The sequence below is a fragment of the Urocitellus parryii genome, chromosome 8, assembly GCF_045843805.1.
Source record: "Urocitellus parryii isolate mUroPar1 chromosome 8, mUroPar1.hap1, whole genome shotgun sequence".
Taxonomy (NCBI): Eukaryota; Metazoa; Chordata; class Mammalia; order Rodentia; family Sciuridae; genus Urocitellus; species Urocitellus parryii.
This window is the reverse complement of record NC_135538.1, coordinates 74,916,983-74,938,477: the sequence shown is the minus strand read 5'-3', so window position 1 is coordinate 74,938,477 and position 21,495 is coordinate 74,916,983. Positions and strand designations below refer to the sequence as shown.

Here is a 21,495-nt window from a genome sequence, read left to right as displayed (position 1 = left end):
ATATTTCACAAATTTGAAGAAATGCATAAAATTGTGAATTTAGAAGCTTAGCAAATCCAAACATGGTCAAAAGAAAGCAAATCACATCTAGGCACATCCATTTGCTGAAAGTCAAAGAGAAAATCTTGAAAGTAGTCAGAGAAAACATACCAAGAAACAATAAAATGACTGCTGAGGAAAAATATGGTACCATCAACTCTGAATTTTATATTCACAAAGATACAGAATTCTTTTTGAGGCTAAGTTGAAATAAGAAGTTTTTAAACTGAGAATTTATTACCAGCTAACTTGCACTATAAGACATGCTTTCAGTTTGAAAGATAGTGATTTCCGATGACAGCTCAAGAAGTCAGGAAATGGTATTTGTTATGGTTTGGATGTGAGATATCCCCCAAAAGCTCACATGTGAAACAGTACAAGAAAGTTCAGAGGAGAAAGGATCAGGTTTTAAAAGTCTTAACCCAATCAGTGATTTAATCCCATGATAGTGATTAATGAGTGGTAACTGAAGTGGTATGGTGTGGCTGGAGGAGGTAGGAATTGAGGCATGGCTTTGGGTATATATTTGTATCTGGCCAGTGGAGTCTCTCTCTGCGTTCTGATCGTCATATGAGCTGATTTCCTTTGCCACACTCTTCTGCCATGTTGTTAACGTGTGTCTTACCTCAAGCCCTGAGGAATGGAGCCAGCTGTCTATGAATTGAGACCTCTGAAACCATGAGCCCTCAAATAAACTCTTCCTTCTCAACAGTTGTGCTTGGTGGGGTCATTTCATCTCAGCAGTGAAAAAGTTGACTAAAACAGTGTTTGCATAAGAGAAAAGATTACATTTTACTTTCTTCACTATTAAAGAATATATGACTGTTTAAAGCAAAAGTTATTACATTGTATTGTGGACTTACATAAGAAGCAGAAGTCACCAGGACAGGGAAGATATTTAGCAAAGAAATTTAAGAGGGAAAAAATATAATAAAGTTAGTTTAGTGATAAATTTTTAGTATAATTTTTTGATACCCGTGTAAAAGTGAATTCTGTAAATAATGATATGGGTGGGTTTAAGGGAAGAAAGAATTTTTGGGCTCTGGTTTGTCTTTAGAACTCTGCAAGGGGTCTGCAAGGGGCATTGCTGGCTAGTTCCTGAGTGGTAATGATTCATGTCTGGGGATGGTGGGCAAAGCGTATTTTTTCCATATTGCAGAATAAAGCCCTGCTTCCTGATGTCAAAAAAAAAAAAAAAAAAGAATAGGCGATAGGGCTGAGGTTGTGGCTCAGTGGTATAGCACTTGCCTAGCACATGTGAGGCACTGGGTTCAATCTTCAGCACACATAAAATAAATAAGTAAATAAATAAAGGCATTGTATTCATCTACAACTTAAAAAAAAAGAATAGGGGATAGAGAGCAGTAAACATGAATTTACACATGAAGTGGTATAATATTAATTCATAAGTAAGCAAGTAAAAGTTCTGGATATATGCTATAATTTTTAAAACAGTTATTAAAAATAATGCAAAGAGATAAGGCTAAATTAAATTCTATAGAAAATTGGTTAACTTAAAATAAGGAAGGGAGAGGAACAGAGACAGAAAATTTAGGGACTGGGGAATTAATAAAAAGGTAGATTCAAATTCATCTATAATAGTTAATCTACATGTAAATGGACCAAGTGCTCTAATTAAAAGGTAGAGATTGTCTATGTTGCGTGTGTGTCTGTTCATGTTATCAGGACCTGTCTGCAAAATGTCTATAAGAGATATACTTTAGGGCTGAGGATGTGGCTCAAGTGGTAGCGCGCTTGCCTAGCATGCATGAGGCACAGGGTTCGATTCTCAGCACCACATAAAAATAAAATAAAGATGTTGTGTCCACCTAAAACTAAAAATAAATAAATAAATAAATAAATAAATAAATAAATAAAGAGGTACACTTTAGAGATACAGATAACTTACAGATTAAGTTGAAAGTTACAGATAAGTTGAAACAAAATGTGTAGAAAAATGTATATTATCTAGACAGGAAGTAAAAGTTTGATTTGATCTGACTGGTTGGATTATATTAATATCAGATAAAAAGTATTAACAAGGACAAGAATTTTAACAAATATGGAAGTTTTGTAATGATGAAAAGAGTTCTTAGTGCTTTTATGTGTCAACAGAGCTTCAAAATATATAAAGCAAACATTAGCAGAATTGAGGGAGAGAATTAAAAATCTTCAGTTATAGTTGTAGATTTTTCTGAGCAATTGTTGTAATTAGATAAATATCAGTAGACATAATGAAAATAATGTGCAGTTTCTTTACTGAACACAAGATGGCAAAGTAGTCACAGTACTTACAAAAAAATCAAGCTGTACATTTGAATACAGTGAAATATACCATGATTTTACCTTATGAACATATCTTCTCCCTCCTCATTTATTTTGAAGTCAACAACATGAACAGTGGTGAATAATTTAAATAAATAGGAGTAATACAATATGGTGATATAATACTTGGTACATACATGGTAGGCTTAAGATAAATTTTGTTGATGGGATATAATATGGGACTTTAGAGTTAAATATTTGAATTTTAAAACTAAAAATTATTTTTTAATCTGATTACAAAATTACTAATTTTGCTTATAGCAGTGATCCTCAAACTTTTTGGTCTATGATCCCTTTATTATGTAAAAAATTATCATGGACACCTAAGGACTTTGTATGATGATCTTGATTGATATTTGCCTCTTAGAAATTAAAATTAAGAAACCTAAAGAATATTTTAATATTAATTTAAAAATAAAATAAAATTATTATGGTTTGGATCTTGAAAAACTCTTGTTTTAAAAGTATAGTCCCCAATACAGCGAGGTTCAAAGGTGGGGCTTTTAGGAAGTGATTACATTGAGAGCTATAACCTCATCAGTGGATTAATCCATTTGATAGACTAATAATTTGAATAATAGTTAACTGCTGTACTGGGTGGTAACTATAGGCAGTAGGGCATGAAGTAAGTCTGTGGAGCTGTGGCCTGGACCACATCTGTCCCTGGCCCCCTTCTCTCTCTTTCTGTTTCCCAGGTGCCATGAACTGAACACCTTTCTTCTACCATGCCCTTCCACCAAGATATTCTACCTCACTTTAGGCCCACCAATAGAGTTGGCCATCCATGGATTGAGCCTCTGAAACCATGAGTCCCAAATAAACTTTTCCTCCTCTAAGTTGTTCTTGTCAGGTATTATGGTAACAGCAACAAAAAGCTGACTAACACATAAACTCACTATATGTTATCTTTTATAGTACTTACGTTTATGAAAAATAAACTTTTTAAATCAGAAAAACAGAATAGTGGTATTATTTTACATTTTGGTAAATATCCATGATGTATGGCAGTAGATGATAAGTGTATTATCATGTTACCTTCTGCATCCAGTCTTATATCACATGTTTTGTAGTCTCTAGAAAACCCTACATTTGTGGAAGAATGTGAATTTAAAAAGGCATAACATTTTAGTATCACTGTGAAAATTTTTTTGCCTTGGACCACCAAAAGTGTCTTGAGCTCCCTCAGGAGTCTCTATACTAACTTGTGAGACTCTCTGACTTACAAAAAAGAACAAAGAAGAAATGAAAAATTATTAATGGGTGTGTGGTCTGAACCATGGTGATGTAGTTAATTGTGGTAGCTTCCTCTGGGAGATTGATTAGTAGGTATAAAATGTTTCAGAGTCTTCCATTGGACTGTCTTTAAGCACTGTCTTACAGAGCTAAGTGTGAGATGAGGTTGAAGTATCCTGTAGTCCAGTTCTGACTTTAATCATCTGAGATAGGTGATATGATTTGGGTTCTCAGTTGGAAGAGGCTTTTCCTCTTTATGGGGAGTTGAAGTAGTGACCAAAAAAGAGCTCTCTGAAATTAGTACCTTCATACATTGCTGGTGAAAATGGAAAAATAGTCTGGCTATTTCTCAAAAGGTTAAATATAGAATACTGTATGTGTCAGCTTTTTATCACTGTGGCAAAATACCTGAGATGAACAACTTATAAGGAAGTAAGCTCATAATTTCAGAGCTTTCAACTCATGATCAGTTGGCTCTATTGCTTTTGAGTCTGTGGCAAGGAAGTATATCATAATGGGACCATGTGGCAGAGGGAACTGCTCTACTCATAATAGCCAGCAGGCAGAAAAACAAGAAAGGGTCACAGTATCCACTTCAAGGCCACAACTTTAATAACTTAACTTCTTTCCACTAGGACTCACTCTCTGAAGGTTCCACTATCTGCCAGTAGCACCATGGGCTGGGAACCAACCCTTCTACACATGGACCTTTGGGGGATATTCTAGATGCAAATTGTAACACTATCTGACCCACCAAGTTTACCCCTAGGATTATATGTCAAAGAAAATGAACATGAAAACATAAATGTCTACACAAAAACTATCTGTAGAAACAACCATGTTCATCCACTGATGAATGTATAATTATACACAATGTGATATATCCATACTTGGAATATTATCTATTCATAAAAAGGAAAACTACTGATACATGTCATGGATGAACCTTGAGAACATGCTAAGTGAAAGAAGATAGATCTTAAAAGATCACATATTGTATGATTCCATTTATAGGAAGTGTCGAGGGTATACGAATCTATATAGACAGAAGGTTAGTGGTTACCTAGAGCTAGGAGAATGGGAGGAAGTCTTCATGAAGAATGTTTATATATTGATTAAATTGTAATACCAATCATGTGCTCATTTTCCCCTTTATAAAGACTTACTGTTCTTCACAGTATAAAGAGAATTTCTCCCTTTAAAAGAACTAATGAGTTCCCTATTTTTGTTTATCTTAATATTTGTTAAGATCAGATAATCATGATTACTAGTCTCTTCACATTGGCTGCTAGTCTACATTGTATTAAAAGCTCATTCACAGCAACACTGTTAGGCAACTGGTATATTTTCCTCTACACATCTTGCTGTGGATTTTAAAAGTTTTCACACAGAAATTGACACATACTTATTGATAAGTATTTTATTGTAAGATACCTGCAGTCTTTATTAGAGATAATTGGGAGCTTAAATTAAAAGCAAATAAATACTAAAAGTTTACCTAAAAAAATTTAGACAGTGTTTGTCAAGATGGATAGAGTACTTTCTGTGTAGAATGGAAATATCAGTTCCTAATGTTTATTTTTAGTTATCATAAAAGTGATATTGATGTTTGTATTCATAATAGCTACCATTCTGACTGGAATGAGATGAAATCTTAGAGCAGTTTTGATTTCCATTTCTCTGATTGCTAGTGATGATGAACATTTTTTTATATATTGATTGATTGTATGTCATCGTCTGAGAAGTGTCAAAAGGTACACTCATACATTGCTGGTGGGACTGCAAATTGGTGCAGCCAATATGGAAAGTAGTATGGAGATTTCTTGGAAAACTGGGAATGGAACCACCATTTGACCCAGCTATCCCTCTCCTCGGTCTATACCCAAAGGACTTATAAACAGCATACTATAGGGACACAGCCACATCCATGTTTATAGCAGCACAATTCACAATAGCTAAACTGTGGAAACAACCTGCATACCCTTCAATCCATGAATGGATAAAAAAAAATGTGGTGTATATACACAATGTAATTTTACTCAGCAATAAATGAGAATAAAATCATGGCATTTACAGGTAAAGGGATAGAGTTGGAGAAGGTAATGCTAAGTGAAGTTACTCAATCCCCCCAAAACAAATGCTGAATGTTTTCTCTGATATAAGGAGTGTGATTCATAGTGGTATAGGGACGGGGAGCATGAGAGGAGTAGACAAACTCTAGATAGGACAGAGGGGTGTGAGGGGAAGGGAGGAGGTGGGGATTAGCAATGATGGTGGAATGTGATGGACATTATTATCCAAAGTACATGTATGAAGACGTGAATTGGTGTGAAGATACCTTGTATACAACCAGAGATATGAAAAGTTGTGCTCTATGTGTGTAATAAGAAAAAAAATAATTAAAAAATGATATTGATCCTTGAACTGAGCTTTTAGAAGGGTGGTGAACTCCCAGACACTGGAATTACTCAAATAGACACTGGATGATCCTCTATCTATATGTGGGGTAGAGGTGAATCTTGGGCTGGATGAGAGAGCAAACTAAAAATTGCCTATAAAGATCTTCCAGTGTTCAGACACCATTTTGTGATTGACTTGAAGTAAGAGTTTCTGATAAGACAAACTATCAAGTGATCATTTTAAATGGGAAATTTTTATTCTAAGAACTTATCTGAGAGCTCAGAGTTCTAGACTCACAACACAGAAGACATAATTTACTGTGAAATGTGCTAAGAACAGGTAACACCAATGCATTACCTAAAGAAACTCAGGTTAGCTGTTGTCTTGCATATGTACTTTTAATTGTGCTATACCTCTGCTAGAATGAATTAGATAATTGTATATCCTGAATTCCTAGGGCATATGAAAATGGTGTATTTAAACATTGGAATATATCTTCCTAATACAGCTGTTGTATTTAATTTAATACATTGCTCTTCTTAGTAGTACTCAAATTAGTCCTTTTCACACACACACATACACACACACACACACACACAATAGAGTATGAGCATAAAGGAGGGGATGGATGGATGGATAGAGATAGATATTTTCCTCTGCCACTGAAGGTCACCCATGTAAATGATAGTACCAGTTGGATTGTGATCAGAAGATCTTGGTCCAAGCCCAGTTTTGCACTATCCAGGGTTAGTGTTTCATAAATCAGTTTCTGCCTATTTTTTTCTTATTCTATCATTAGAATTTACATTTTTGCAGAAAAATTAGAGCCTAGCATCAATTTGAGTTTATGCTTCTTGGTCCACAAATATTATTCATTTCTATTTAATGGTAATTGGCTGCTGAAATCTGCCACATCTGGGCAATAAGAGATGTAGGAAGAAATTTAAGAATTGTGTCACTGGAAACTTAAGAGGGTTAAGAAATTATTTTCTAAAGATTAGGTGCTAAGAATAGGTAAGAGGCTAGAACATTGTGCTCCAGAGATTTATTTAATAAAAGCTATATATGAACAAAGAGCATAATAAGACATGATGGGAAAAAGCATAAAATTTTTGTGATTTTTTTTATTCCACATTTAAGGGTCCAACTTTTTAATTGTTAGGAAATGGTTTTGTAAAGGAAAAAAAGGAAGGAGACAAAAGAGGAAGGGAAGAGTCTGTGTATCAGAGGAAATGGACCAGTTCCCTTTTGGAGCTTGGTTTAAGTGTCATAATGAGCAGATTACTAATACTACTAAGTGTGTTTGGATCTAATATATCTTGCACTGAAATACTGTCTAATAGACTTAATTACTACGGTGAAGGATTTTGTAAGCATTCCTAATTTTGTCTGTCTGAAAAAGATGGAATGTTTTTTCAGGTCCACAGGTCCTGGTCTCTCAGAAAAAAAAAGGCAGGATTATGAGGGGCATCAATCTAAGGGGTGATAAGGCAGCAGAGAACATATGTGGGATATTTTAGGCTTTACAGGCTGACACAACTATTAAAGCTACCTGAAAAACTGGTTGTGAAACATGACATTTGTCACAGATGATCATGTGTTGTAAAGATCTTGTTCCTGAGAAATTTTAGAGCTCTAGTCAAGACTAGATTGCAGAGAAAGTTTGAAACTTATTTGGAATGCATCCTCTGTTTTAAGAAGCCCACTGGGAATAATTTTAATCTTAATCATTACCATCACATTTGTGTTCTTTGGATTTTGGAGCATTAAACAATACAAACACGTTTGATGGAGAAGGAGAAATGTAGTAGGACTCAACTAGTTTTTTTAAACTTCTTTGGAGGACTTCTGAAAGAGATTCTTTTAATTCATTTCCTTTTGTGCTTGCCTTTAGGCAGTTTTATAAAGAACCCTGGACTAATTGGTTATTTTCAAAAATTTAACTGGTGGAAAAGCTTTAGTACTTTTCTCGGGACTGAAATTAGCTTCTTCTTTCCTTTCAGGATAATTATATCACTGGAACATTTAAGTTATTTGAGGTTTTTTAAATTCATGGAGGTCATCATATGAAAAGAGGCTAATCTTGGATTTAAAAAAACAGTTTTTATTACACTTTCAAGGTGTCTTTAGGGCTGGGTTTATGTGCTTTTTACTTATGTACTGTTTATACTTAAAAAGCAGCTCACTTCTTTCAGAAGGTTATTCATTGAGATAGCTGCTTTATTTGTTCCCTGTTTCTCACAGATAAAAATGTAATTGAATAGATGAATAGATTATATAAATATTTAGGAAAAAGCTAAAGATTAAAATCTAAACTATAAATCTTTGTTCCTGGACAATTGAAAAGAAGAATTGGACTTACTTTTCACAGACCGAAGTGGTCACCTGTGTTGAATCAGGTCAGGCATATGGATGAGATCTTGATTCCTCTTTATCTACCAGATCCTTCTACCAAGACAATAGAGGATGATAGAATGGAATATTATTGCTGTGTAAACTCTCTGGGCATGTTTTACTTTCAAAAATTATGTACACATAAAGAGTTTCATTATTTTGTGTTGGGAGGCAATCCTCTATGAGTATTTGCATTTTTATGTATCTTATAAGCAGACATTGACTGTTTTTTGTTCTGGACTATCTTTTTAGGTATGTTTGCATAGTGAACAAACTTGGATGATAAAGTATCTCCTTCTAGAACAAAGAGCAGGTTTGCTTATGGTTCTATATAATATAGATAATATCTCCCTTTAGAATAAGGACAGGTGTGCTTACTGTCCTTTATAAAAGATTCAAGTTTCCTAAGCTCAAGGAGCCTCTCCTGAGGGAACAGGTCTTACTGGGCCATTTTCATAGCTTCATAGGAATTGAGATTCAGGGAACTTGTACAAATATTAATATTGCATTTATTGATGTGAGTGCTAAACATGTTTCCAACCTTCAAGTCTGCCAGGGCCCATGAAACTGGCAGGTAAACTTATTGGCTTGCAAGTATAGTGAAGTTTCAGACCCTTTACAGTTCTGAATTAATAATTTGTTAAATAAAATGTATTGGAAAAGATTTATTGGAACTTACATGTATTGACTTTACAATATTTAAGAAGTTTATTGAGGATATTATTTCTCTTTGCTTTGACATAGGGTTTGTTTATAATGTCAGCTCATATATGGAGTTTCATCCTGGTGGAGAAGATGAACTGATGAGAGCAGCAGGATCAGATGGTACTGATCTTTTTGATCAGGTAAGATACTGAAAGTAATTGAAGTAATACAATGGAAGAGTGCTCATAGATTTAGCACTGTGACATTTTTAGGAAGAAAAAAATAGTTGCGTAAATTTCAGATATGTTGACTTGAATCTTGAAATATAGGCAGATGTTCACAGTAGCAGCTGTCCATTTAATTTGTTTTTGTATTAAAACTTTTGAGGTGGTTTCAAATCCTTGGCTTACTTGCTGCTTCCCCCTTGGCAAGTATTTACCAAGTCTTGATTATTTTTGTAATAATGGTAATTGATTTTCAGAAAGCAGTAAAGATTGGAAAAAGGAACATTGAAACCTGCTTCTAACTTGCTGAGTCTCTCACTTTAAGCAAGTCACTTAGCTTCTCTATTCTTAGTCTTTCCTCATTTAGGGATTGTATATACATTCTGCCTGCTCACTGTACTGAATCTGCATATCACATAGAAAGATAGATGAAGCTGATAAAATGAATAGAAAAGTTATTTTTTTCTGAGTGATAGCAAAGATTGTCTATGGGTATCTCAGAAGATACTTACTTTCTGCCTTATATTTAGGTAAATATTAGCTCTTATACATTAAAAAAGTTACCCAGAATATTTTAATTATTCTCAACTGTTATTCTAGCGATCTTTAGAAGGATAGAAATTTGCCTTTGTTTCACATATGTTTTTGTTTGTATTTTAATGATAATTAGCCATGTTATAGTACTGGGATTTTATCATTCAAGAGACCTGAACTAGATTGGGTTATTTTGTATTGTTTTTTTATCAAATATAATTTGGTTTATGTTCTTCCTATTTTTTAAATTTATGTTAATATTTGTTTTTTGACTAGGTTATGGTAAATATAATTTGTTTAATATTTAAAAGTACTAGTATACATCTACTTAAGTGACAGAATCTCATTTGCTATTAATGTTCTACCTGGGTTGGAGAAAAGTCATGTTTGCATATTGGTTGTAATAGCATTTTCATTGGGAGACTTATTGCTGTTTTAAAGGAAGTTCCCATTGTCATTTGATATTTGTTATTATTCAGCAATGCAAACCAAATAAAAAGGATTAGGAATATTTGCCTTAAAACTTGTCTGTCACATTTTTCTCCTGTATCTGCCTTGATGCTGGATGTACTCTTTCACAATAATAATTTTCAGTGAAATCTAGTCTTACTTCGTGTTACGAGTTTATATGGGCCTTATTTAAGGAAAGCTTTTTTGCAAGAAGTTATAAGAACTACTATATCATTAAGTCTGGCTGCTAAACCAATACTGTAGTTACCAAATTGCTACATTCCCCCTGGCTTTAGTAAGACCAGTGAAATTTATTTATGACTTTTCACTCACCATGAAAGTAAACAACTTTGTATATTAGAAATTGTGATGAAGCTCTTTGGATCTTTCAATATAAAACTTTTCTTGTGCCAAATATTTGAGTCATACAAAGACTATTAAATAATCTCTTTATTTTCATAATTGTCTCCAGTTTTGATCCCACTCCTGACGTCTTGTCTTGCATTTCCAAATGCCTCATGAGCAATTTGATAACCTGTTGATATTTCGACTCAGTGTGCTCTCAAATGCTATAAACTTTTCTTCTTTCCTATTTTCCCCTCTTTTGTCTTTATAACAGGGACTTGAAGGCACTGAATAATCTTTGCCTTCTCTCATTCTGCCCCAGTATTCAGTCACTGTCCAAATCCAATGATGACTTTAAATCTTATACGTTTTTCTCCCTTCCCATTGCCTTGTTTCATCATCACCTTCTTTACCCCTACTATTTTAATACTGCTCAGTATCTTCAGTACCAGTTTAGATAACTTGACAGATAGTTTAGTTTTCTTTTTCTTTTTAAATACTGTTTTAGTTGTCAGTGGACCTTTATTTTATTTATATGTGGTGCTAAGTATTGAACCTAGTACCTCACACATGCTAGCCAAGTGCTCTACCACTGAGCTATAACCCTAGTCCCTAGATTAGTTTTATTAAAGACCATTGTCTTAGCACCTTGCTCTTCAACTTTTCAGTGGGTCACTACTGAAAGTGGAATAAATTTAGTTATTTACCTGGTATTTGACACCCTAAGGGAAATATATCAGGGTAAATAAATATAATAAAATAAATATAACAAAAAATAAAATATATTAGGGTAAATCAGTTTGCTCTGCTTTGAGCAAACTGAAGTGCCTGCTGTTTTTCACCAATTCTATGCCTTTGCCTCCCTGATTATCTTTTTTTAATGTATTTACTTAAGTTCTACCCCAACCATTTCCTTCAAAGATAGTTTTTTATACATTAGTGGGTGCTCCATAAATATTTGACAAATTTAATTTCAGTTTATATTAATAAATGAGTGCCCATTATAAGATATTTGTATTTGTAAACTAATTTTCTGTTTTAGTGTTACTTATTTACTCAGGGTGATAAAGATTCTAATATCAACATTTTTGACCTGATTATTTTAATGTTTATATAGTATTTTACTGGGTAATATATTATGATTTTCCTTTACTGATCTTTTTACAATTGAATATTGAGATTGTTCCAGCATTTCATTTATTTAAATAATGCTGTGATTGAGTGTCATGGTATTTGCAGCTTTGTGTAAATGCAAATTTTTTTTCAGGTAAATTCCTAAATATATGAGTGAAAGACCTATTTATTTTAAGGCTTTTAATGCATATTGAGAAGGTGCCAACCAAAAAGATTATTTAAATCTAATTCCCACCAATGTTGTCTGGCAGCAAATATTGTCAGTTGTTTTCCTTGAAGTACCTCTTGCTTTTCTCATTTTCAGAAAAGTGTCTGCTAAATACCCAAATCTGAATAACCAGTTTGCTTATAAGTTCATGTATAAATGATTTTTCATGAGAAAAGCCCTATTCAGTTTGCAGATTGAGCAATTTCTTATGTGTTTTTCCTTAAGATGATCATCATACTTTATAGTAGAAGTATGTTTTGAGACCTTCCTATTTTGCCACACAGAATCTAAAAATATCCACACTAAACTGTCCAGGTTTAATAAAATTAATAATTTTTATATTTTGTATAGGATAGTCTTAAATATCATCCCCCCCAAAGTCTGTGGTGGCAAAGAATATAAAGATTACTAGAACATTTAGGAGCCATTGCCTTGATTAGTGGGATGCCAGCAGTTTTGCCCACTGTTGCTTATAGCATCATTGCTGATGTCAAAACAGTGAAAAAGGTGAGTGACATCTCACTATTCTCATGAAACTAATTTAGACTTTGTGTATACCTAAAGAGGTGTTAAAAACTTCCAGAAGTCTGTAGAGCACACTTTGAGGACACTCTTTTAAATTGTCTTTGTCTATTCTGCTTTCCTATCACTCCTTGTTGGCTAAGTGAAACTGCCCCAGAGCAGTCTCAGAAGGTTGTTTTTTGTTCATAATTAAATAAGAGCATCCTGTGAGTTAGACTTATGTTGCGTTTCTGCCATTTATCTCCCATGCCAGGTTCACCGTTGGGTCAATTATGAATCCATGCTGAAAGAATGCCTGGTTGGCAGAATGGCAGTTAAACCTGCCATCCCAAAAGGTAAGTAAGTGGTGCTAGTGTTAAACTGGCATTATTGATGTGTGATATATAAGTAGTATTTTTCCCCTTGGAGTTCAATAAATAGACTTAAATAAATCACTGTATTTTCCTCATTTTCATTATCTTTCTGCTCTACCTACACTAAAGGTTTAATTTTAGTTCTTCTTAAGAATTATGTGGTGACTTTGTTTTAAAATTTTAACACTTTTTTTTGAGAATTCATAGTGTGAGGAGTAAGCATTACAAAAGTAAGAAAACTTTATTTACTCTTTGTTTAGTTTTAATTAGTCTCTTAGCATGTTGTTACATGGGCAGATTGGCAACAATACTTAGTTAGGGTTGATTTTTAGACTTAAATTTTTTGATTGGGATATATTTACATGATTAAAAAATCTGAAAATATGAAAAGTTATACAGTAAGATTTTCCCTCCTTCTTTGTGTCCACTTTACCTGATTGTTCACATTCCTTAGGCCCTTAATATAGAATACCCCATTCTTCTATTAAACTTCTTTCAAAGTATAATCATTTTCTTCCCCTTACCTCTGAGTTGAGGCTCCATAATCTAAGTAGTCATGTCTTACTTCCTGACCTTCTTTCAGAAGAGCACACTTTGAGAATTTTAGACATGGAATTGAAGTATAAGAAATAGCTTGTATAATCCCTTTCTATGAAGGAATGTTAGTCATTTCTTTTGAGTAACTCCTAATCTTGACACTCAAATTAGGAATAAATTGGTACAACTAGAGTCTTCTGCTACTTATTTCAGTGAGTTTATAATTGAAGGATTGATTGCCAGAGGCTTCTCAGTAGAATGAAACTAGCATAAGTATATCTAGATTTGAACCATAGCACCATGATATATTCGTTGTGCAATCTTGAAGCCAATTTCTACTTCTAATTTGTACAATGATTCATAATATTAGTAATTCACGTGAATAAATTCCCTTGCACAATGAGTGGAATAGAAAAGTAGGATTATTTTCCTTCCTATCACTGCAAAACAAATAAGCAATATGTATATATAACAAAGTAAATAAGTTTGAGCTTTGTGTTTGAAAATTCTTCTAAACCCACTTACTTTTGTAAACCAATCCCTTTTGCATCTACATTGGCTCCTATGTTCACTAATTAAATGCCAGCAGGAGAGATGATCCTAACCAAAATTTCTTAACAACTAACTTTACCAAATCCTCAATGTTATGTACCTTCATAATCTAGTAGTAAAGATCATGTGTTCTTCTATGATGCCATTCAGGGTGATTAGAAAGTATGGTCATGCTCCTTGGATATGACTGTAGTTTGGATCTGGAATATTTCCCAAAGACTCATGCATTAAAGGACTGGTTGCCAATGCAGGTGAAGATTTTTGAAAGGATTAGATCATGAGGGCTCTGATCTCTCCAAAGGATTAGTCTATTGTTGGATTAATTGCTCAGTAAACTATTGGGAGGTTGAGGAAACTGTAGGAAGTAAAACCAGCTGGAGAAAGTGGGTTATTGGGGGTGTGCTCTTGGGGACTATATCTTGTTGCTGGGTGCCCCCCTTTTTTTCATGGTCTCAATTAGGTGAGCATCTCTACTCAGCCATGATCTGCCTCATTAAAGGTCCAAAGTGGTGGTGCCAAGTGTCCATGGACTGAAAACCATGAGCCATGGTCCAAAATAAATATTTTCTTCTTTAAGTTGTTTAATCAGGTACTTTGTCACAGGATAGAAAGCTAACTAACATAGGTGTCTACTCTGTAGAAGAAATTTAATTAGTAAAATAACTTTTCTAATTTTTTTCTCTCTCTCTGGAAATGATAGAAATCTATCTTCAGCATGCTTCATCAAATACAACAAACATAATTTTAAATTACAGGTTACTCTGACTGTTGAAAAAGAGAAAGATTTTTGCAGTATTTACCCAGCAAGGAATCCAGAAACTGTTAAACTCAGATTTGTCTCTTGCATCAATTGGTAGCAGGAGGATTTATAGAAAGAGAGGGAAGCAGCTTCTTGCATATTGGATGTTGAGAAAGAGGAGTTTTAGGTTTGTCTTATGCAAAAAATTTCCTCATAAGGAAATTCCCAGATTGAAAAAAAAAAGTTCAATCAAGAATGATAACCCTCCACTTTCACAAGCCCTTATATAGATACTAGGAACTTAGAGCCACACATTTCCATAGTCACACAGGAATGGAAGACATTTTTGAGTTCATAAAAGGCAGGAAGATCCCTGAGATGTTGGAGTGTCTTTTCTGTCTTAATCTTGTTTACAAGGTGATGGAGAAGAGGAAAGAGAAATTTCTGAGAATTTAATACCAAGCAAGGGCTTGCTCTCTGCACACAGAAGCCATTACTGAAACTCTGGGTGTTGAAAAAGAGAAAGATTTTTGCAGTATTCACCCAGCAAGGAGGCCAGGAACTGTTAAGCTCAGATTTGCCTCTTGCATCTCTTGGTAGCAGTTGAATTTATAGAAAGAGAGGGAAGCAGCTTTTTGTCTGTTGAATGGTGAGAAAGAGGAGTTTTAGATTTGTCTTATGCAGGCATAGATGGTCATCATGCCTCTTCACAGATTGCATATTTCTTTTACTGGGGAAGTTATCATATTTTGCATGGAGGCTTTTGATCTTATAATGTCAAAAGGTCATTGACTGGAGGAACTGTCTTTTTCTGTTGATGTTCTTTCTTTCTTTTTTTGTCACAGTTATGAAAAGCTGACTAATCCAATAGCTTAAGCATTTTGTTATTTATGAAATTTAGGTTCAGGTTTAGCTGATTTCAGTCCTACCCACCTGTGAGTTTAAATGTACTACTTATGAGTTTGGAATAAGCATTTGGGATTCAAATATCACACCCATGTGGCCTCAGAAACTCCAAACCAAGAAGTAAAATGGTCTCTTGTTATTGGTTCATAGGCTTCCTGGCAAATATATGCATAAATTTTTAATGAAGTAACACATTTCATCCTGAATCCCTAAAACCCCATAGATACAGATCAGATAGTTATTAGTGCTCAGTAAAAAATTTGAGAACACATCCTCGCCAACATTTATTGTTGTTTGTCTTTATAATAGCTGCCATTCTGACAGGAATGAGATGAAATCTTAAGAGTAGTTTTGATTTCCATTTCTCTAAAGGTACACTCATACATTGTTGGTGGGACTACAAATTGGTGCAGCCAGTATGGAAAGCAATATGGAGAGTCCTTGGAAAACTGGGAATGGAACTACCATTTGACCCAGCTATCCCTCTCCTCGGTCTATACCCAAAGGACTTAAAAACAGCATACTACAGGGACACAGCCACATCCATGTTTATAGCAACGCAATTCACAATAGCTAAACTGTGGAAACAACCTGCATACCCTTCAGTAGATGAATGGATAAAAAATGTGGCATATATACACAATGGAATATTCCTCAGCAATAAATGAGAATAAAATCATAGTATTTGCAGGTAAATGGATGAGTTGGAGAAGATAATGCTAAGTGAAGTTAGCCAATCCCCCCAAAACAAATGCCGAATGTTTTCTCTGATATAACAAGTATGATTCATAGTGGGGTAGGGATGGGGAGCATGGGAGGAATAGACAAACTCTAGATAGTACAGAGGGGTGTGAGGGGAAGGGAGGAGGCAGGGGTTAGCAATGATGGTGGAATGTGATGGACATTATTATCCAAAGTACATGTATAAAGACATGAATTGGTGGGAATATACCTTATATACAACCAGAGATATGAAAAATTGTACTCAATATGTGTAATATGAATTGTAATGCATTCCACTGTCATTTATTTTTAAAAAATTGGGAACACGTGAGGAAACAAATCAGAAACAAATTGCAGAATTTCACCCCTAGAATTTTATCTAGAATGAAGATAGTTATGTTTTAAATATTTGGGAAAATAAGAATGAACTGGTAACATGAGTGGAAAATAGCCACATAGAATTGAAAAAGAACTGTCTAGAACATCTAGAAATGAAAAATGAAACTGATGAAAGTAAAAAGTATATAGCATGAATAGTCAAATAAATAAAAAATAGTAGAAGAGTTCAGTAAACAGCAGGATTGAAAAGCAGAACCTATACAGAATGTGGCACAGAGACAAGAAAATATGCAAGAAACCTGAACACCAGAATAATAAAATCTAACACTTATAATCAAATTTCCAGAATGAAGTAGTAGGAATAAGGAAGAGGCAACATATGAAGGGTCAGTGGCTTTGAATTTTCCAGAATTGATAAAAGTATAAATCTAAGTTTAGCTAGTTCAGCAAATCTGAAACAAGGTAAATGAAAGAGAAGCAACATATAGACTCTTTGTAGTGAAACTATAGAATATCAAAGATAATGAGAAAATAGGTAGTCAGAGATAGGTAACCATTAGTTAGAACATTGACAACTAGTTTTATTTACTAGCTACTGTAGCCAGTTTACTAAAACAATGGTAGGCGCCAGTGGAATTGTATGTTGAAAATATTGAGGTAAAAATAACTGACAACCTAAAATCATTCAGTAACAAAGACGAAACAAAGTTACATAATATCAGCAAAAAACCCAAAAGACAAAATATTAAAAAATTTTAAAAAACCACAAAAATCCAACAAACTATTTTTCCTCGTCAATAAAATGGGGTTTAAGAATAAATATCCTGGGCTGGGGATATAGTTGAGAGGTAGAATACTTGCCTAACATGAGCAAGGCCCTGAGTTCAATCCCCAGTATGGCAAAAAGAAAAAAAAAAGCAAACTTCCTGATGTTATTGTAAGGATTGAATAATGTTTGCTACATAAGAAGCAACAGATGATGGAGGAAATTGAAGTGGTTATTGCATTGTGGCTATTTGCCCCTCTGTTTCTTTGATTCTTTTATACGTCTCTACAGTTATTGGGTATATACTAGCATGCAGTGATCTATTTTACCATGAAAGATGCTTATATTTCTGTGAAAATTGAAAGATTATTCTTATTATTAACAGGACCTGTAAGAGTGGAGTTGTGAATCAGTCTGTGCTTCCCCTGCCTTCCTTCCTTTCTTATACTGGGAATTAAACCCAGAGTTATTTAATTGGAGAAGCCTAATGTTTGAAGAAATCATAGGCACCTTTTTGCTTTAATAATGTTAACCACTTTTAAATAATTTATTTTCCTTTGTTCTTAACCACTAGTATATCAACTAGGGTTGATTTTCTTCCTAATGGAACATTTGGGAATGTTTGGAGACATTTTGATTATAGCAACTAAACTAAATACTACTAGCATTCTGTGGATAGAAAGAAGTCAGGGATGCTACTAAATACTCTACAATGCAAGACAGAATTTTACAACAAAGAATTGTCTAGCCCCCAATGTTAGTAGAGCTGAAATGGAGAAAACATCTTGCATGTAGTAGTTCTTTATTTAAAAAAAATATTAGTGGCACATGCAAGCTAAGCTGGTTTGAAGACAGTGGATAGCTCTCTGGTTCATCCCATGCAAGTCAAACCCTGGCATCTGTAGAGTCAGAGATATAGGTAGACATTGCACCAATAAGGTTATGAGTCATTAATTTCCAGGTGTCCTGTTCTGTCACAGCACTGTTAACATGCACAAGAAAACTGTTAAATGAGCCAACTGCCAGCTTGCAGTTCAACTTCTTGTAAAACCAGAATTCTTTTTATAAGAAGCCTAAGTTTCCTCATTGGTAAAATGGTATAATTCAGGTAGACAAAGCACAAGCTTCAAGGCTAACTGGTAGGGGAGAAGTAAGACTAGTAGAGAGCAGGGACAGGTGGTCATAATGAAGTGGTCATAGTGAAAGGCTTTACTAAATGAGCAGATTTGCTGTTTCAATCTGGCTGACTTAATTTGTTCATGCTGCCATAGGGCCTATTATCTTGGTGATTTCTGCCAGAAAGATTAAAGGGAAATGTAATTGGTTAGGAGGCAGATGCAAACCCAAACAGGAAGTGTGTCTTCTGGTGTTGGTGTGCCTGACTGACATTTTGTGTCAGCATTTGTTTTGTTTTCAGATGTCTTAGTCACCTTTTTGTTGCTATGACAAAATACATAAGATGATTAACTTAAAAGGAGGAAAGATTTATTTTGGGTTATGGTTTCAAATGTTCAGTCCATGATCACCTGGCTCCATTGCATTGGGCCTCAGGAAAGGCACAATATTATAGCAGCAGGAACATATGAAAGAGAAAGCTACTCACCTCATGATGTCCAGGAAGCAGAGAGACAGAGGAAAGGGCTAGGGACAAGATACAGATTTCGAGGTCATGCCCAAAGTGACTCACTTCTGCTTCCTGAAGTTTCTACCACCTCCTGATAGTGCCACCAGCCAGGGACCAAGCCTTTAAATATGAACCTTTGGGGGACATTCCAGATCCAAACCATAACATCATGCAAAAATGATTTTTAAATGTGTATATTGATGTGTAGGTGATTCCACATGAGGAAGAAATTGTTAGACACTCAGAGGATAGGACAGGAATGGAAATAACTGACAAATTGGAGAATTGAATGAAAAATGATAAGGTTAGCTGACTGAGGAAGAAAATATAAACTTCTGGAAGTGTGGTATATAGTATGATAATTAAATGAACAGTGGAGGAAAAACTGATTGTAGAATATGTAAGTATCTGGTACTTTTAAATCTTTTAATCCTGGGATTTTTTTCGGAATATATGTTTAAACCTTTTTTCCCCCCAGTGCTGACAGTTGAACCCAGAATCTTACACATGCTTAGTCAGTTCTCTGCCACTGACTGAGCTACATACCCAGCTTTTTATTTTTAACTATTAAGTCTTCATTTTAATTCTGTTAGTAAACTGCCTCTAGGAGAATGTGTAATCCCCAGCCTTTGAAGTTAAAAGAGATATATAGAATATAAAGGAGATTCAGAAGGTATTTACCAAGATGAACACAGGAAACATAGGTTAACGATAGCTTAAAAGCATAGAATTTATAAGATTTTAGTAATGAATATGTAATTCAAAGCAAAAGCAAGAATTATCATTGTGTTTCTTTAAGACAAGTTTTGTTTAGAGATATGGAAGATGAGAAAACAATGGTTATTAAACACACTGTAGAGAACCAGTGAATCTTCTGGCAAGAGTAAATAAATAGTCAAGGGCTGGAATTATGCTTAGTGGTAGAGCACTTGCCTAGCATGTGTGAGGAACTGGGTCAGATTCTCAGCACCACATGTAAGTAAATGAATGGAAAAAGGTCCATCAACAACTGAAAAAAAAAGTCTATTAAAAAAAAAAAAGAAAGAGTAAACAGTCAAGGGAATCTAGAATGGCAAAGTTTGAATTGTGAATAAGATCCATGGTGTTAAGACTGATCTCATATCTGATAGTTACATAATACCAACCTTTTGGAATAAGAAAAGGACATGAGAAATGTAATTACAAGATGAATAAAAAGCATTCAAATATAAATTTTCAGAATTTTTCTTTATAGAATGCTTTTCTTTGGGGCTGACAAATGCCTATATTTTCAAAACAATAAAATACTACTTCCTCAGTGTAATCCTTTAAATTTTCCAAGTATAATTTATTCTATGATTCTACAATGTCTCCTACTTACCTTTTTAATAAATCTTATCACATAATATTAAAAAGAACAAACATTTTTATTTTTTAATAAGTAATAAATTCTTATGATTCAAAAAGTTCCTTGTTATAACTGTCTCCCATCAGACCTTTTCCATCCCATGCACACATGAAAGTAACCATGTTATTATAGTTTTATTGTAAATCTTTCAAATTATCTTTATGTATAAATAATCTGAATATATTTTCCCTGTTAAGATGATTATCAATAGATATTTATTAAAAGAATGAGTGTGCTGGTAAAACAGTCTTTCTTTACCCTAGGAGCTCCACTCAGTAATGGTGAACCAGGTTTGGGTCACAGTTAAAAATGCTCATCTAGTCCCCTTACTAATGAAGAGTAGATTGCTGACAGATGACAAGTCAGGCCTTCTTAATGACTCTGACCTCTTCAGGAGTAGAGGCTCTTTTCAGAGTAATTAACCAACATTATGAGAAGATATAAATTTGATTATTCATGGGGCCAACCAAATGATAGGATTAACTATCAAGAGAGAGTATCAAATTTCTATTCAAGGGAGAAAATATCTCCTGTGACTAAAATTATTGAGATATAAGTATGCTTTAGGGTAAAAAGTGGTCTATATTTCTATGATTTAGTTTTTTAAAAAACAGTTTTAAAAGTAATATTATCTGGTACTTCTTATATTGGAGTAAAAAATACTTAGGAAAACATTGACTAATCTTGCAAAATTTAGAAAGTTCTGAAGATTCAACTCATCTAAGGCAAGAAGTGATCACATGAAAGAATTTTTTTTCCTAGGAAAAAATTATCAGGACAATTTTTCAAAATCTTGTGTAACTCTTAGTTTAAAAACAAATTGTTTTTCATGATAAATAAGATCAAACTTTTTTCTGTGCTGTACACTGAAGATAGATTTATTTGCTTATGTGTTGTGAATTTACTGTTTACTATAAGATTAAGAATCACAGATGCATTAACAGTGATAGATAAAACTGAAGTAAGTGATCAGGGGGAGACATCTGTGTTCCTTGCAGATTATAAGATTAGATTTTTATCTGAGGGTTGACAAACAAAGCTCATTTTGAGGAATAATTTAAGTATATTTTAAGTCTCATGTCTTTTTGAAATATATTAAACAACAGCATGTCAAAA

At 34.0% G+C, this 21,495-nt stretch overlaps 1 protein-coding gene across 5 annotated transcripts in view; it reads left to right on the top strand.

The window, feature by feature from the left end:
- The window catches only part of Cyb5r4 (cytochrome b5 reductase 4), a 78,797-nt gene that overhangs the window by 8,595 nt on the left and 48,707 nt on the right, over positions 1 to 21,495 (top strand). For all 5 annotated transcript variants that reach the window (XM_026410805.2, XM_026410813.2, XM_026410828.2 and 2 more), the window contains exons 3-4: positions 9,136 to 9,236; positions 12,707 to 12,788. In XM_026410805.2, coding sequence (XP_026266590.1) covers positions 9,136 to 9,236; positions 12,707 to 12,788 — 183 coding nt within the window. The remainder of the gene's footprint in view (positions 1 to 9,135; positions 9,237 to 12,706; positions 12,789 to 21,495) is intronic.